This window comes from Arctopsyche grandis, chromosome 3 (genome assembly GCF_051622035.1).
Source record: "Arctopsyche grandis isolate Sample6627 chromosome 3, ASM5162203v2, whole genome shotgun sequence".
NCBI lineage: Eukaryota > Metazoa > Arthropoda > Insecta > Trichoptera > Hydropsychidae > Arctopsyche > Arctopsyche grandis.
Genome location: NC_135357.1, coordinates 12,871,635 through 12,890,779, shown reverse-complemented (window position 1 = coordinate 12,890,779; position 19,145 = coordinate 12,871,635). Strand labels below are relative to the sequence as shown.

General features: G+C 34.0%; 1 protein-coding gene across 1 annotated transcript; it reads right to left on the bottom strand.

Moving 5' to 3' along the window:
- Positions 1–973: 973 nt before the first annotated feature.
- Positions 974–17,461, bottom strand: LOC143923182 (hatching enzyme 1.2-like). Its single transcript, XM_077446733.1, has 4 exons — positions 16,968–17,461; positions 15,156–15,376; positions 12,871–13,058; positions 974–1,812 (listed from the first exon to the last, which is right to left on the bottom strand). Exons 1-4 carry the CDS (start codon positions 17,229–17,231, stop codon positions 1,412–1,414), a joined length of 1,074 nt encoding a protein of 357 aa, XP_077302859.1. The 5' UTR covers positions 17,232–17,461; the 3' UTR covers positions 974–1,411.
- Between the last annotated feature and the right edge of the window lie 1,684 nt (positions 17,462–19,145).

Genomic DNA, 19,145 nt, shown 5'->3' with positions numbered 1-19,145 from the left:
CAAGTCTGTATTCAATCTTTTATATGTATTATATTATATTATAAATGTATCTATAATAGTAGATATTTTGTTTGTATCTTTACCATACTGAATATTTTGCATTTTTCGTGTTACGTGTGATTTTATCATTATTTAATCTTGCTATTTACATAAAATAGGTGCTAGTTTTTACAACCCTTTTTGTTCATCAAGAAACCCTCTGCTGTCTTCAAGTATTATTAAAATGCTCTCTATTTTTTCCCCCGACATTTTTGATCGCTAATATTCCAATCTAAAATAAATATTTTGCATTTATTATGTGTTACTGTGTTGCAAAGTGAATGTTACATTATATATGTATCGTACGTATAAAATATTCATTAGGTGTACCCAAATATTTTTAAGAAGTTAATTGAATCGTTTGGAAATCAATGAAATTTCATTCCAACATATTGGTTAAAAATTATGTTTATATGTATAACAAATTTGATCTTTAAATTCTGTTATTTATTATTGTTCAAATACGAATATTTACGAATTGTTTTGCACTTTGAAATTGTTTTGTGTATAATTTTACAGTAAGCTTTAGAATAATCACAACGTCAGGGATATAATCCTCGTGGAAGTGAAATGGTATGCTTCTTTATTATTGTTTATATAAAAGAATTTATGTATACTCTTCACTGCGAATAAAACGCAGGATCTCTCATCCTTAGTTAAATTTGACAACATTATGCTAAATATTAAATGTGATATTGTCGTTTTAATAAATACATACTGCTTTTTAAATATTCAGTTTCTTCCTGTTATAATATATATATATATATATATATATATATATATATATATATATATATATATATATATATATATATATATATATTATGTGTGCATTATTATTAATAGATAAATGCAATGATCAAATTAAGAAATATACTGTGTCCGATGTACTCATGATCGCACAATACACTGATAATTATTTTGATGTTATCTTGGCTGAAAGTTGACTAACAAAATCAATCACAGAATGGTTTTTAATATAATATCTTAATGTGTTAGAAAGAACTATTCTTGAAGATATTATTCTTGAAGCTATTGATTTCCCCATTAAATTAAGAACTATACTATATTATATAAAAGTAAATAATCTGATAATAGAATGAATTAAATAATTAAATACAAAAATATATTTGAAGAGAACATAATTCACCGGCAAACTGCGGTTTAGTAATATAAATAAATTACATATCAAAATGAATACAATAATTGTGTGTTAAAAATGTATAATATTTCAACCAGATAGAGAATTCCAGCCACAAACTGATTATTATCGCTTATAACAATTTGTTAAATGTAAATGTAAGACATATTTGTTACTACTGTATTCTGCTTTGTAATAAAATTACTGGTCATATTGAAAATTTTATTTCTCCTATCTTTTTGTATCGTTGAAACCTGTATATAAAAATTTATTTTCTTCAAATTCTAAAGGTTCCGGCTCCGGAAGCTTATTAAAATAAACGGGCCTTTCGTTTAGGAACACTTCCCTAAACAAGTCCCAATGTATTGCTCCCGGTATGGTATTGCCCATATCGTAAATGTTTTTATCACAACGGTACAATCTGTTTAATTTAGCAATATCAGACTTTGAAATCCTGATCCTCTGGCCCATCATCACCCTGATGGAAGGATTGCGTGGTAATATAGTCGGCTTGCGTCTTTTGTCTCTTGAAAAGGAATTGTTTTTGTAATGCATCACACTTTCAAAATCGTAAGGTATTCCTAAAGTTGTGGATTCATTAGCCATACGAACTCTGAAGTTTTTTTCACGACCTGTAAAAATTTTAAAAATACTGTTGATTAAAAAAATATAAATATATATATATAAACATGTACATGTATAAATAATTAGGTTTGGCATGCGTGAGTTGAAGAATGGGTACGTTGTCATCCTGTAACATATAATGCGGCGAAAAATTAGTTCATTATAGCACTCTGAAATTAACAATGTTGTAGACTGCCCAAAGAATCTCATTTATTATTATTATTTTTACAAGGCTATTCTATGTTTCACTTCGCTAATGATTCAGGCGAAATTCCTACATTATTCCGATCGGCTTGAAACCTTGCCATTTCGCGCGGTTTGGTCACCTATGGAAATTGAAATGGATTCTGATAGTTTGATGGTGATAAATAAACGTAATAAACACATCTCAGATTGCGAAATTTTTGGAGATATGTAGATATGTTTGACTTTCCAAAACCCACTCGTGTTGTCTGATTTTGATTGTTTAATCGCCTATAACATTATCTTTTTCACACTACATATATATTATAAAATTTGCAATATAGGCTCTCATTATCTCTCTTATATATTTTTACTTCACTAATGGATTATTTTAATCTACCGCCTATGTCTTCTGACAACCAGATGCTACACATATTTATGTAATTACAAAAGTATCCTGATTCACCGACTTTTCATATTGAGGCAATTAAAGTTTGTTTGTTTTTGCTAAACAAAATGATAATTTACTAAATTTAAATAAATTGGTTAAAGCTTATTTCATAATTTTGCATGAAATAGTTATATGTATATATAATATATACATATACAGTATATGAATTTGTTACTGTACAAGTGGACATTTCGTTCGTTCATGAACAAACATATTTCATACACGAACCAATCTCGCTAGTTATAGTGTACACAAAAGAACAAATTGACAAACGAACTACTTTGTTCATGCACAAACTATTAAGCATAAGTTTATTCTCAATCGTTTGTTACATACTCTGTGTTTTCCCTGGGTTGGAATGTTTTAAAAATTAACGGAAATTATAGCAACGTCGTAATGTGGTTATCATGGAATTTCCCTTTTAAATACTTGATGTTTTGACAACTCAAAGGTTTTGATAGTTAAAAGTTTCATTCGGCACTTGGTGAGTCTATTTGAAGATAGGTTTTGACTGTTAGCACTTAGCTAAAACCAATAGTTAGCGTATGAACAAACTAGTATGTTCATGAACGAACCCGAGTGAATACTTGGACTGCAACATATGTATATGTATACTGATATAAGATACATATATTCTACATATTATGTATATAGTTCCGACCACCAAACCGTTTCACTTGCATGAGATAAATCTGTATGGTTTAAAAAATACAAATACAAGATGTATTGGAAGAGTTTTATTTTGCCTTTGAATGGAAACTACTACAGTCGTAATATCGGCTATCAGCTTGGAGTGGAAAATAACACCAAAATAACCAATCGTTCACTTTCAGTATGTGTATATGTATGTAAGTATAATCTGGCATCATTGGCCATTACAGTGGGATAATGCTTCTGACCCTTGCAACCCAACCGGTGAATAGTTAGAAGATCGTGTGATTATTTTCCACCTGCAGGTCAAAACTGTTAATGGAACCTTATAATTGTTGAACGTTATGCGTGAACTTTGCTATATAAATTAAGAATACGAGCAACTTTCGAGCTAATGTTATGGTTACGTATGTAATTTCATACAACTGATCTTTCAAGAACGAACGTGCCAATTATTTGACGTGTTCGGTATGCAAATTCCATATTAAATAATCTTTTACCGTGATACATTTACATATGGCAATGTATGCTGCCAGTAAAAACTTTTAATGATTGCATTCCGAGTCTGGCGCATGATAAATGTTAATCAACAGCATGCGTACAACTCCAGGAGTGTAAATTGCTCACACTTCTGCTAACCCGTTAATAGATATTATTTATTTTGTGTACTCATGCGATGGTGTATGTAGATATAGTATGTTACCGAGAGACCGAGATTTACAAGCTTACACCATAAATATATGACTAGGTAAGTATGGTAAATTGCATCGGTCCAATGTGTATAAAATTTTATTGCAACGTATCCCATGATTTTCAATCGTAATATCGTTTAACCTTTAATACATTTTATGTTCTTGTAGACTCGTTTATTGTACAAAGTTAGAATAATGAATATGAAATTTTTAATATGTACATATATATCTATATCAAAAAATAAATACTTAATATTTCGTAATAAATTATTCATTGGACTATGTATGTATGTATGTGCATATGAGCCGTTATATTTGAAAGTGGCATAAGTGCAAATTTCAATTACAAAAAAAACTGATTACAAATTACAATTGACTGATCACCAGAGATCGGCGCCGAAATGCGCCAGCACAGAAAAAATGGGATCTTTTTGTCAATTTCTATTGCTAAACTCTCTAGAGAGCAAAAAAGGTTAACAATAGAAATTTACAAAAGGATCCCATTTTTTTCTTGCTGGCGCATTTCCGCGCCGATCTCTGCTGATTACTAGAGGTAGGACCGGAAGCGTGCCGTTCTTTGTTTATTGTTCGTTGTGCATTGTTCATTTTTATGATGAACCTTTGTTAAAGGTTCGCTGAACCTTTTTTTTGCAATCTAGCTTTGTGAATAGACCCAAAACGCCGTGATTCATGGAAAAAGCACGCTCTCTATCCGCCCTTTACTGATTACAGTCCTCACCGTGCCACTGATTGAATACGGGATACTGAAATCTTAATCGAACAAAAACTATATACCCTATACGTTCACAGCGAAAGACTGTGATTACAGATTACAATTGACTGATTACAGTCCTCACAGAGCCACTCATTGAATGCGAGAGACTGGAATCTTCATTGCACAAAAACTATACATTAAGAGGGCTGTATATCGGAAACCTTAATTTTGTTGCCATTCCTTTCTTCGATATATATATTGAGTGAATGTGACAATATATATCAATATATATATATTGAGTGAATGCGACAGTTTCGCTTCGACCAGATAATACGTATTTTAAATCGACAAAATCGAGGTTTCGTATTCTCCAATTTTCTCCTCCGAAACTGGACCAATTTTTAAAAAAATTTCATCGGTATGAGAAAGATATTTTTTATGCAACTGCGCATATATTTTTTTAAATCGACCGTTAGATAAGCACGCTGGACTCTTTTCGTGGGTGTAAAAAAGAGGCGATTTTATAGATGTTTGACGGCTCCTAGCTCCTATAAAAAATAACTAATCAAAAAAATAAAAGCACAGATGCATGCCAATGGTAGATATCCATAGCATATTAAAAACTAATTTTTCTAGTGACATAATTGAGGAAGGGAGAAGTGTAATACGTTTGTGTGGACAAGGACCAGCCCTCTTAATAGTGAGAGACTGTTACTACAGTCCTGTTATGGCGTTATATCTATTGATTAATGAAGATAATACATAATTTTAAACATTGCGAATCGTGATATAAAATATGTCTTCACGTAATTAGAAATGAAATATGTAATATGTACAGTTGAGATTTCGCAGTTGGGATGTTTTTTTTTATTTGTATTTGATATATGAGTTACGAGACTGCCGAGAGGCACTTATTTTTATCAGTATTCCCATCTCTCTCTTTTGAGTGCGACGAGTGAGACGACGAACACCGTTGCCGTACGAACACCGTACATTGCCACCGGTTGCGCTTGCTGCGCTCCTGGTGACGAGGGCCGAGTGCGTCGACTCACTCGACGTTTCGCTGACTACGAAGTCGTGCGACGGGTGACGGAGTCGCGCGATCGCACGCGACTGGCGACGAGAGCGCACCGAGCGACAGCACTCGACTCGCGCGACTCTCACGACTCTCGCGCTCACCTCCTCGCCCTCATGCGACTCTAGTGTAAGAAGGAAATTCATTTCGATACTTTGAATGCGAAATGCAAATTCGGCGCGTTCGTTTCGTAACCGAAACTGTGTCAACGGAGCGAGGAAATGGAGTTTCGACGAAAACCCCACGTGCGAGCGCCGAGTAAACCAACTGGCGAGCCGCTTCGGCGATACACTTTGGGAGTCCACAATCATGTGTGCCGTGCCTTACCGATCGCGTTTCGCTCGGCCCACGCTTTTTCGTCTCTTCGGCAAATTTTCCGTCTCATTTATTTCATTATTTTTCAGGTTTATTTTCGTTTCGACGTTATAATTGTATTTTCTAACCACTAAAGGATGCTTGGAAGGAATATAATTGATCTGGGTCTGGACGGACAAATCAAATCATGTCATTTACCTCCTAATCAAATTTTCAGATTCAGCACAAATTGTTGTTTAAAATCAAAAATTTCCAGAAACCAGTTGTTCAAAATCAAAAATGTCGGAAAACCCGATATTATTTTTGTTAAGAATTGAATATTTTGAAATGATTTTCGACGGTTGCAATTTTAAAAACGAATAATAGTAGAAATCTGTTAATCTCATACATGAATAGTTTGGATGTGACCAACCCATGACTTTATCTATGTGTTTGAGGAATTTAATAAGTATTGTATAACAGCAATCGATATAACATCACTAAGGGACGGAGGTTGGTTTCTGTTTGGACAAAAAAATGGGTTCACCATTGTAAATTTCTATTGTCAACCTTGTTTTCTCTTTAGCTTTGTAGGACAATAGTAATTAGTAGAGGTAGGATAGTCACAGTGCTATCTATTGTTCCATTGTTGTAAATCCTTTGTAAAAAAGGTTCGGCAAACCTTTAACAATACATTTACAACCTTTGAACAATACGCGGCACCTTCTGGGTCCGGTGACTAGTAATTAGCAATAGTCAACCCTCTTTCCTGGGAAATGGAAAAGCCACCGCCAATCTCTAGTGATCAGTGATCACTAGTCACCGGAGCCTGAGGGGGCCGTGTATTGTTCAAAGGTTGTAAATGCATTGTTAAAGGTTTGCCGAACAATGGATAGCACTGTGACTATCCTACTTCTAGTGATCACATTCTCCCGTTGTTAAGGTATAGTATTTGTTCAATAGAGATTAGTCTCCCACATTTAGTGAGTAGCTTGGCGAGTACTGTAATCGCTAATCTACTACGAATTTTCGATTGCATTATTTCAATTATAATTGCCTGATTTACATCTCGATTCGAAATGAATAAATAGGTATATTTTCTTCATTAACCAATAGATGGTAGAATGAAAACGCTATAACGGGACTTTAATGACTAGACTTAAACATTGGCTTGGTGCTTTTCAAATAAAAATAGAGCCCCTCCATTAGTTAACAAAGCATGGTTGACCAAAGTATTTGACGATAGTGTATAATTTTTGTGCCAAAATCAAGCATCGTTCTATCGCCGATATTTGGTAATCAGTCTCCTGCTGTTAACGTGTAGTTTTTGTTCAATAGAGATTAGTCTCCTGCATACAAATTTTAAATAAAATTCGAATATAACCAAACCCATGACGTTATCTACATATATATTTACGGAATATAAATAGTTTCAAAATCAAAAGTTGCTAATTACAAATACATACCCGCTATGAGAGCGTTCTCGGTATACACTTTTGCACTTACCGTTTCGACTACTCGACCATTTTGGATTTTCAGTAAAACAAAAGTTCTTCCGGTAGTCGAATTTCGTTCAAAATCAAGAAGATAGAAATAATTTAAAAGGTCAAAATAAAATAATGAAACATGTATATAGTTCAAAAGAAAATTACTACTCCCGGTATAATGATTAGGGTTTTACGCTGCGGATTTATAAATATTGCAAATTGCAAATGTGAATGACGTTTTCGTAGCGATACAATCCTGATCGCGATCGGCCATGTGGCACGCTGGCTCTGTATCAGACAGCAGATATCCACGATCTTGGCGGGTCAATAGCGTAACAAACCGCCCTGGGAGATTTCTCGTCCACTATGGAGATTTTTCCTTCCGCCAACTCCTGACCTCCTGGTAAATTTTTGTCCCTTTGTACGCTAGCGAGCCACCCGTGAGCATACGCCGTCAGCATGCACGCACGGCCCGGTCACATTTTGTCCTGCCTGTCAAACGAACGGTTATTGTGATTCAAATTTCAAACCACATCTTATTTCGCAAAGTGTGTAGTGTCATTTTATGGCTATGCTATTTTACTATTAAACAGGTTTTCTTGAAAATGTCCTCCAAACTTAATTCTTCTTTTTCATGACTATTTTCACACGTGTTGACGGGTAACTGGCGGTTCCGTCGTGGCTAATTCAATAAAAGAATTGAAAAATTACATATACAAAATTTAAACTGTTTCACAATACCCATATGTACGAGTACATATGTAACCTTTATATGTGTATCTATGCATCTATGTAATGACGTGTGATCATTTCCGCGAGGGCGATAAACATACGCTGCAACAAGTATACTATGTACATATATTCAATTTCAATAAATATATGTGTGTATGCTTTACTTCTGCCGCATTGCTATTATCCGATTAAACTATAGGTATATATGTAAGACGTGTCTCTTTATATTTATTCTGGAATTTATATTTAATTTTATTGTCAGTTTTATATCCAATTTGTTGCACCCAACATTATGTACGATACATAAAATGTACGTACATACATACATACCAGTAGCGTGCTGTGGAAATCTCCCTGCTTTTACAAGGTTTTACTTATTATTGCACAGCCTTACTTAATTTGTGATACATCACTATCAAGTTCATTAGTCGAGTTGAAAAATCACTAATTTCATTACAATTGTCAAGCAGAAACAACAAAAATTATGCATATATTATACATATATGAACAATGGTATATAAAATTTAGTTGTCAATTTGATATTGACATGCATATTTTAATTGAATTTTCCGGTTTTTCGAAAGTGGTTCCAGCAGCATTACGTATAGGATACAAGGGGACTAGGGGACGTCATACCGAGTTTCCTTGTTTCCTTGAAATTTTCAAGGTACGCCACCGATGCATATGTACATATGTACGTGTGTATGTATGTATTAAATGATTGCATAAATTCGTGCCCGTTCACCGTTGAAAAACGCTTACCGCCATGTATGAAAATCGGACACGAACTTATGCAATCATCAAATTTCACTCCGCTTCATCGTTTATTTATTTGATTTTTCAAATTAATTCAAGGTTTTCAAATTAATTATCTTTGAATGAATTTACGATTCCATTCATACTATCGAGCACTTCAAGACAACACCCCGGCACAACAGTGCACGGAAAAGACAACTTAAATTTTTACTATACAGCAGCGCACTCTCCGACTTGTTTGTGCAAGTGCAAGGTAAAATATATTGAATATTGATTCAAGTAAATTTAATAAATAAGAGGTAAGTAAAAACAAATGAAGGTTTACTTATTAGATTATCCATGTTTACGCGGTTTATATTACGGCAATTTTGGAACAACGGGTTTCCAACTTTCTTTAAATTTATTTATAGGTATATATATATATATATATATATATATATTTATATATATATATATATATACATACATATATAATATATAATTTCGAAAGAGACTTTGTATGTAAGAAAATATTGTTGGGTGGGATTTGGTTGGGAACTTCTAAAACAAGTCAAAATTTTCATGATGACATGGGGACGGTGGACGGGGGGTGCCGGGGGTGAAGGCCCCCAGGAGGCGCCGATGACGAAGCCCTGGGGGACCGCATTCGCCGGAGGGGAACTTCGTAAAGAAAAGAGTTTCTATGACGATTCGATGTATATTTTTTTCGATTCAAATAAATTTAATAAAAAAAAAAAGAATATTTACTATTATATTCGCCATGTTTAAGCTGTTTATATGTTTACAAAGACTGAGCGAAGCCGGGTAAAACAACTAGTATATTATATTTACATATGTTTATATATATTTTGAAAAAATATTTTTTTATTTACTTGCTTTATAATCGAACTACGACCTTTTCGAAGATGTAACTGTCGAAAACAATAATTTTTGACAAAAATTATATGAATTTTTAGATTTTTAACGGGTTTCCGGAATCCCATTGAAACCATTAGGGTGACACCTCTAATTATATTACAAATACCGAGTGAAGCCGGGTGAAATCACTAGTGATAAATTTAGTATACATTTGATTTAATATTACTACTAAGTTTAATTTACAATTACTAGTAATCTACACGTCATCACTGGTAAGACACATTGATCGAAGATCTTTTTCATACTTCTGAAACTTTTTCACACCTTCATCTGAAAATTCGCACTACGGCCTAGCACATTTGGTATGTATGGATATACGTCGTAATATATGCTAGTGCGAAATGGCACATTACTGTTAGATATGGTACTTTACTAACGATCGCCCTTAAAATATACGCAATCTCCATTTGAATCATTCTCCGTGCGACGAGCTTGATTGCCGTGAAATTCTGTTAGTCCTTTTTTGCATAACACGCAACGGAGAATGTGCACGTGTATGACGAACGTGCCATGACGTGGGCAGACCAAAGCGCGCTTTGTTCGCGTCTATAAATTACGTTCAGCACTCGTTCTGGTTTGTCACAATGGAGGAATCATAAGTCACAAGAATTGAGATTTATGGCGCATTGACATCGTATGTAAGGGACTGATAGGTCGCATTTGAAATTGCATTACCGATTGTTGCATCGAAATGCAATTTGCATCGGCGACGGTCTTAGTGCGATCGAAAGAGGGAAGGGGAGGAGTTGCAACTGAAATATGACACGAGAGACGTCCGTGTAATACCCCTGGAAATGGTGACTGGAACAGGATAATCCGATTAAACCAAATCATCATAAATCTATCATAAAAATAAACCACCATCTTTCGTTTCTTCGACATAGGTACTGACTTTCCAGAATGAGGCTTAACCTTGGGTTAAAATCTACAAACATACATACATGTATATGTACATATATACAAACTAAATTCGCAGTTGTAAAACTGTTTTATAACATGTTTTCCAATCAACATTACATAAAATAAACATAAAATTTCTATTAACGTTAATGGTTAATTTGATTAACAATAAAGTTTTATGGATCGTATTAGCGTTCATCGTTTTAGAGACAGAGCTTGCGTAAAGAATTTTCAAATGAGTTGTTCAAAGAAATGACTTATTGAAAGTAAGGAAAGAAAATATTCATAATGGAAATAACACACTCACAAGTATGGCACGGAACGCCTAGGTGGACTCCAGCTGTGATAGACTTTTATTCATGTGATTATTAATTCGGTCGATCTTATTATTACGACCAATTTCTCCTATATTTCTTCCAGTATGGGAATTACCGTTATCGACCACTGTCAAACCGATGTCAATACTAGGATAATATATCACCGAAAACACTCCAGTGGTGAGGATTGCGATGGCATAGATTTGGTGTGTTCCACGGAAATTTTTATATATCTATCGCACAGATTAGCTTGCGTGTATGCGAGTAAGATGAAAGGTTATTCAAATACTTCAATTTAGATCACAAAAGAAGTATGTATACTGTGTACAAAATTACATATGCACCACGGCCGTAGACAGGGGCAGGAGGGAGGTGCACTATGGGGGCGCCAACCCCCCCCCCCCTCCTAAATTAAAAAAAATATATACATATTTAAAAGATTTTTTCACTTTAATTCAACGCCTCGGGTGAAATTTTTTCAATAAATAAAAGTATGAAAACGTGGACTTTTTGATAATTTGCAATACGATTCAAATTTTTTTTTGTATAAAACCGTATTAAAATGCTGCAAGAATAATTTTTTTTCGAAACAGCATGATCAATAAATTTGAAAGTTTGGTCCAAAAAAGTCACAAAAATATAACGAAAAGTTGATTATTCTATTCAAAACGATATTATAGTAATATGAATTCACTGGATACATATTTATTTTACATGCGCCGAAGAATAGGTACCTGATATTTATATATATGTAAATGTTACAGTTCGAGTGTATCTTCCAGTTGTAATATAATATATTTTGACTAGTTGAATTATATGCCATCTTAACCCGGTACCAACTACCATTATAGTTGAAGTGTATTTTCAGTTATAATATATTTTGATTAGTAAGGATATATTCCGTCAAACCCCCGTTATTTTATTCATATGGCGAATTACGTACATTCCAACTGGTTTAAATATATTACAACTGAAAATACTGTTCAACTATAAGTTGGTACCAGGTAAGATGGAAAGGTTAGGTTTTCGCGAAAACGTCACTTGACTAGTAAATTGAGTTGGAAAGTTACAATTTTGTTTTGAACACATTCTTAGAGTGATCGTAGTACGATACTCATTACCGTAATTCGTAATACCTAGTAAATATTAACGCATTATTTAATTCTTACAACATCAGAGCTGTCAAAACTCAAATGTTATATTACAACTGGCGCACATCGTTGAAAGTGTATTTGCACTTGTAGAGATATAATTTACTATTTGAATTGTATTCGAATATGAATGTCCTAAAACGCCAGTTGAACAACAACTGAAAATAGACTTCGACTGTACATAACTTATAAATTCAAATTTTCCGCAAATTCTAGGAACGAAAAAAAACTTATTAAGAGTTTTGTTTTTTTTTTCTTCTGAAAAACGCTTGAGGGAAGATTTCGCCCGCTCCCCCCCATAAAAATATGTATACATACATACATATACGACACGAAATCAACGACAGTGTGTAAAACTGCACACGCCGGTACAAGAAATAAAACAAGAAAGTCACATCCTTCTGCATTCAACATTGAATGTTGATCCTATCAAGTAATTGTTAATCAGACATCGACGGCGACATTCCGAAAGCTGTCCAACAGCTTGTCGGCTGTTTTCGTCTTTGAACTCGGTGAATTGAATTCGACGGAATTTTTTTCAAATCGATTTTCGCTCGGAATTCAAATCGTTTGTTTGCCTTAATTAATAGCACGTACATATTTGAGCAAACGCTCGTATCCATTCAAGAACGCGGTGCGTCCTCGCGTTTTTGTCGAGTCTGTGCAATAATTCTCGAGGCAGGTATCATTAATGGTACGCAAGAGATATTGGCGTGGTGTTAGGACGCTTGTTTATGAACTTACCACTTAATATATTATCCCATTGGATAAGAATATTCAAGTCTCTGTCTGTGCGCGAATGCTCGTGCCAAAACCCAAGTGCATGCAACAACTCATGCTGCACAGTGCCACGTCGTGATAGACAATTGCGACCACCTAAGGACACGTCTATTCGTCCTCTTTCAGGTTTCCAACCCACAGGAGCTGCGCATCTGCAAAACAGTAAATCAACGATTAAAATCTCATAGGTATTTACATAAAATAAACCGCCGAACGCGGTGGAATTGCTATAATATTGATGATATTAGAAGTAGTCGGTTTTTTTACTATCAATCTATGTAACATAATAAACTGTAAATTTTCCAAATAAATAATAAATAAATAATATATGTACATGTCCAGTAGTCAAGAATAGGCAATAAAGAGACGTATGAAATGAAAAAATTGACAATGAAAAAGATCTTTGATCAATTTGTCTTGACAGTGATTACATATGGATGTGAAACTTGGACATTGAACGCCAAGATGTTACACAAAGTCCAATACATTCAAAGGAGTATGGTATGCTGTATGCTTGGCATAACAAGGAGAAATAGGAAATGGAATACGTATGATAAGGTATGATAAGGGTATGATAAGGGTAGTTGGATATAGTGGAGAGTTAAAATATTGAAATGGCTATAGGGGGGTCACGTTACTAGAAGAATGGACGAAAGTTGAGAGGGGAATAGGAGCGCCTTGGATAGGCCTTCATCCAATAGTGGATGGTGAATGACTGATGATTTGCGAGAAAAATTTTATGAAATCAGTATAATTTTTAATGTAATAAGTTGATATTGTTGAAATATCAACTTATTACAACATTTTAAGATGAATTAGAGTTGCACAAAACAGACGAATGGAAGTGTGCTAGAAAGACTTTCATCCAATGAATGGCGAATGGCTGTAAATGATGATTTCATATAGGGAATCTTCACAGTAGTAGAAAAATTCTAAATATCGACTCTTATTGTTTGGAAAAAATCTTAATATACGCAAACATCAAAATGCGCGATTCTTATTGGTCAAAATATTTTAGCTGACCTCCACTTCCAACAGCCGTGAAATGAACTATAGTGAGTAGCTGAATACATTATAAAGGATCTAAAACGAGTAAAGCTTTTTAGAAAAGTAAGCTATTTAAATAAAAACAGTGCCTCGGAATTTGTTGGCTAATGAACAAATTCAAATATTTAATAATGAAATTAAGAAGCAATCCTGTTGAATAACGCAAACATATGTTCATTGAAAAAATAATTTTTATTTGACAAATATGTACATATGTACATACATATATATATTGTGTCGCACCGGTTCAATATTTATACACTGAATCGACACCTTTTAAAAAATGTATTTGTTCCTGAAGTTGTTTGCCCTTTGTTGTTTGTTAACAGCAAACAACGAATTCTCAAAACGGCTACGCAAATAAAATGTTCAAATATTAAAATTTTACAAATAAAAACGTTTGCCATTCATAAACTGTTTCTAATATGATTTATTTTTGAAAAAAAAATATATTATACAAATTTTACTTTAAAGAAAGGAGGAAAATGTGTTATAGCTTTCTAACAAAACAAAACGGTTTGAATGTACATATATGCATACTATACAAATATAATTTTCTCATATTAAAGTTAAATATGTGATTTTTTAATTAAAAAAATTAGCATAATTAATACTTGTTGAATTGAAAAATCGCTTGGATTCTTTTAGTTTTCTTTCTACGATATAATCTCAAATTTTAACTAAAATTTTCTTGTTATAATATAATTTCAAATAATCTTCCAGCCTTAATCTAAAAAGGTAATTGCAAATTGATGTTTATTGGAGCACTTCGATATGCATTATCTGTTCAAAATGACTTTTCGTATACAAACTTTCCGTATAAGGAACAACGGGCCCGACTCGGAATGTGTGTAACCTGGAGCCGCACAATTCGTGGGATCAAAAGCAAGCAAACCCTTTATCGGCAAGAAGAAAAATGTTCCCTTGTTTCAAAAGATTTCGGTGGAAGCAGAGAGCACTGACACAAAGCAATGAAAGCTTATTACGATACGGGATGCATTATCTAAAATATTAATGCATCGATGATGCAAACGTCGAAGGATCGTTTATGCCTTATCTACGCGCACGCTGACAGCGGGGTGAAAAAACGTCAAAAAATATTAATTGACCCTTTCTACAGATAAACAGTGCTCGAAATCACTTAAAATTAGACGATAAGTTTGACACTTTTACTATGTAATGCAATTAAGGACACAACTCACGCTTTTTTCTTGTTTCTGAAGAAGAGATAGGTGTGTTGATTCGTTCTAGGCACAAATTTGATACAACTGACGTTGTGCATATCGGCGATTGCATCTTCTACCACCTTTCGTTGAGTGCTGTTAAATTCAGAACTAAAATTAAAATATACAATTTTATCTGGCCACGTTCGACTGTCTTTCAATACTATATTCTTGAATTCTTCACTATCTTCATTGTATTCCTGAAACAATTTAAATATTTTATTTTTCATATTAGGTCATAGCGACATTACGCCTATCACTAATCCATAGCTTTGACCAAAAAATTAACTGTACAAATTTATTTTTTATATAATTGGTTAAGAAAAAAGCACAAAAGGCAAGTAAATATATCAATATGAACTGCCAATGGATTATAATATTAAAAACAATATATGAGCTGTTATATTTGAAAGTCCACTCATCTTCATTTCGAGAAACATTTCACAAAACATTAAATGTAATGTTTTGCGTTTAATAATATTTAACAATACTGGTGGCCTGTAATACGTTCATTCTGCTTTTCCGAGTTTCTGGACATATCGAATTAAAATAAGTGGTAACAATTTCTCCATTACTTAAGTCAAACAGAAATAGTGTTTTTGGAACTGAAAATTGGACTTCCGCCACATTCAAATATAACGGCTCATTTGTATAGGTATATAAGCGAGTTTATAAGAAAACTAGTGTTCGCATATTAAGTTGTTAAATTAAAAGAAATGTGTTGGTTCCGTGTTCGATCCGACTATTATAGTACGGCGAGCGTTATCTTAAACAGACACACAGACTGACAGACACACAATAGCGATATTATATATATGATGGATCTTGGTTATGATGGACTATATGTAGACGTATGGAACGAGACCTTTGAAACCTTTTTAGAATTCATAATTAGAATAAAATAGAGGAATTTTAAATTCCACTTCAAAATCTTTAAATGAGAGCTTCAAATGATCATAAAAAACCTCTACATACACATAAGTCAGATAGTTGAGTCCCAATAATAGCATGTTAAACATTAGTAATGCAAGTATAATATGTACATATGTATGTAAGCCAGCAGTATAGCTCGGTGTTTGTGTTAATACTAGCCACTGAATGTTTTCCGGGTTCAAGCCCTGGGTTGAACTCAATTGAAAATAATTTATTCAGAGTATTTGTGCAGTGTTGCTTGATCAGACTTGGATATTTGTGACTCCAAGTCGATCGTTCCCAATCAGACTTTTCCAATTGATCTGATATCATTGTTGCAACAGCTCAACATTAAAATCATAGCAAAACCATCCTACCCACTATGTCACCACTATTTTAATATGCTTTCAAATTCATAATCTACCTTTATAAATTTATATATGTATGTACAAGTTTAATACCATAGGTGTCACTTTGGTAATGGCATCATAGGAAAATATAAATAAGCAATTGTATTACAAATGTAACTTCTTGTAATTTAAAAATATGTTGAAGTTGAAAGTATTCGAATGATATAAAACCAAAAAAAAACCGTTGGCGAATTGGCGACGGGGTAGCCTAGCTCTGATCCAAAACTATTTGAAGCATGTCTATCTATTCGAGTGTATTTCAATAGGATCCTTTTATTTCCTAATGAATCGTGATTCTTAAGTTATGACCACTTGATTGCAATATTGAATGGACGGCAAACAAAAAAAAAAAAAGTAAAAATGTATCGACCCATCATCACAATGAGATATTAATAACGACTACAAATACTCGGGCGTCTTCCTTCGGAGATAAAGGTGTCAAAGATTAATGAATGTGAATTCGTCTCACCGTCGGATTCAGAACGTATTCATCTCCAAGTACGATATCTCCCTCGAAGTAGTCACCCTCCTCTCCTACGTCCTCCTCGTCGTTTTCTTCATCAATCACCGATTTATCTGCGATACGCTCCTCCTCCTCCCCAGCACACTTATCCCCACAATGTTTCACAAAATTACCTCCATTGTCCTCGGAAGGCCTGTCGGTCGGCATCGAAGGACACAGCACGAGAACATGGCAAAGCACCAGCAAGCACAAGCGAGCCTCCAGATGCATTTCGTCCAGGAAGTGCACTTATTTTTACACCATCTCAGGAATTTAAATGAGGTGTTCTTCGCGAGGATCCTGCCGCTAGATAAGACGCCTCGGAGCAGTTAGCCAGTGGATTAGTCGCGAGCAAATAAACCGCGGACGCGGCCGTCGTTGATGTCTTTTCGCTTCTATCTGTCTTCGGAGGAGAAACGAGCCCAACACAGCCGACTAATGGGGTCAATATCAGTGCAACTGGTCGCCGTGTACGAAATCCTGTTTTTCATTACAATCAGTTTTCTGTTTCGCCCCGAAAAAACCAGTCTGACTGGATGTCTTCTTCAAAGTTCTAGAGCATTCTCTCCGAAGATAGATTGTTTTGAGCTCGACTCTTCGCTGAAAAGTGTAAGTGGAGTATGTATGATACACAGAAACGAGAGCTTCAAACTGTTTCACATGATGAACATGCTTCACTTTAGCATGTACTATAGGAGTGCCAATTTTAAAACCTGAATAACAGCTACCGACACCAGAAACTCAATCGATTGGATACTTTTCCAATTTGCAAGTTGGCTGATAGTTTATAATTCTATGATGTCAATCACTTACACAAAGATAACAATTTGTTTGTTCTACAATCTACAGATTCGGATTTCTAACCATCAAATTTAAGTTACATACATCGACTTTTGGAAGGGATAAAACAAAACTTGTCATCAAGAGATAAATTCTTATAAAATTCAACTCTTGTCGAACCAAGCAACGCTGGGTAATAAATTCTGTATAATTCTTACAATAATAAAATCAATTGGGCGTCTAATACTAAAAAATTGTCAAATTCTAAATTTGATTATATTTAGCTAGATTTTTAAGCTTTTTTCCCATTATTATGTTGTACACATTAACATTAAATAAAATAGACAATTATCATGGAAGCAGTAGCTATTACAATATAAATAAGATGTATTATGAATACTTCAAATCATTTAAAAAATAAATAAATTTAGCAAATCGACAAATTTAAAATATCGTGCTCATGATGAGTGTTCTAAATTATTGAAAAAATAAAGGTTTTAGTTGAGATTTATAAACAACAACTTGTTGTTCAGTACCAACATTGACCTATGTACGAACGCTCGTAGACAATTTAACAAATGTTTTTTTATGAATGACGAAATGAGAATTTGTACTGACGTATTTATTATTATTTTTAAATTTCTCTGGCACTTTCTCTGCTGATTTTCCTATTGCATGTTGGCCACCCATAAATCCAATGCTCTGCCAGCTTGACCCGAAAAACAATGAGTAATTAAGCGGTATGACCGTGAAAGTTGTGACTGTCCTGACGTAGAGTGACAATTGTCAGGTGACACACATACGCTAAGGTCGACGTATCATCGTATGCTAGGTAGGATGAGCTTCAATTTCGCTTGTTCCAGTTCCATCTCAAGTGCACTAGATAATTTCACTAATCGACCAGTTCAGTGATTGCCAAAGTGGTACTCGTAAACATGTCTAAATGTATATTATATGCTTGAATTGCTCCAATCAACAGTTTCGACAGGCGCTAAGGATCGAATAATCAACACGCTATGCAAATTATAACTCCGATTTAAATTATATCTTATATGTATAATACATTAGCAGATAATAATAAATTTCTTTAAATCGTGAATTGAATTGCATTTCGAATCATTCAATGTGATCAAATCTAACTATCAAACTATTGACGTTCGAGTATACATATGTACATAGATAAGGTGAGCATCAATTGATGCAAAGAATTTTTGAATGACTAATATTATTATATACCTATATATAATATATTGGATGACTGCATAAGTTCATGCTCGATTTTCATAAATGGCAGTACCAAAGTGTTTTTTAACGGTGAGTAGGTAAGAAATGCAATCATCCAATACATATCTAATGTTATAGGAA

Excerpts from the sequence above, each read along its gene's own strand:
- LOC143923182 (XM_077446733.1), bottom strand. The coding sequence starts at position 17,231 with ATGCATCTGGAGGCTCGCTTGTGCTTGCTGGTGCTTTGCCATGTTCTC. Across the intron at positions 15,377-16,967 it reads AATACGTTCTGAATCCGACG|GAATACAATGAAGATAGTGA; the intron begins GTGAGACGAATT and ends AAATTGTTTCAG. Across the intron at positions 13,059-15,155 it reads TTCAGAAACAAGAAAAAAGC|ATGCGCAGCTCCTGTGGGTT; the intron begins GTGAGTTGTGTC and ends ACTGTTTTGCAG.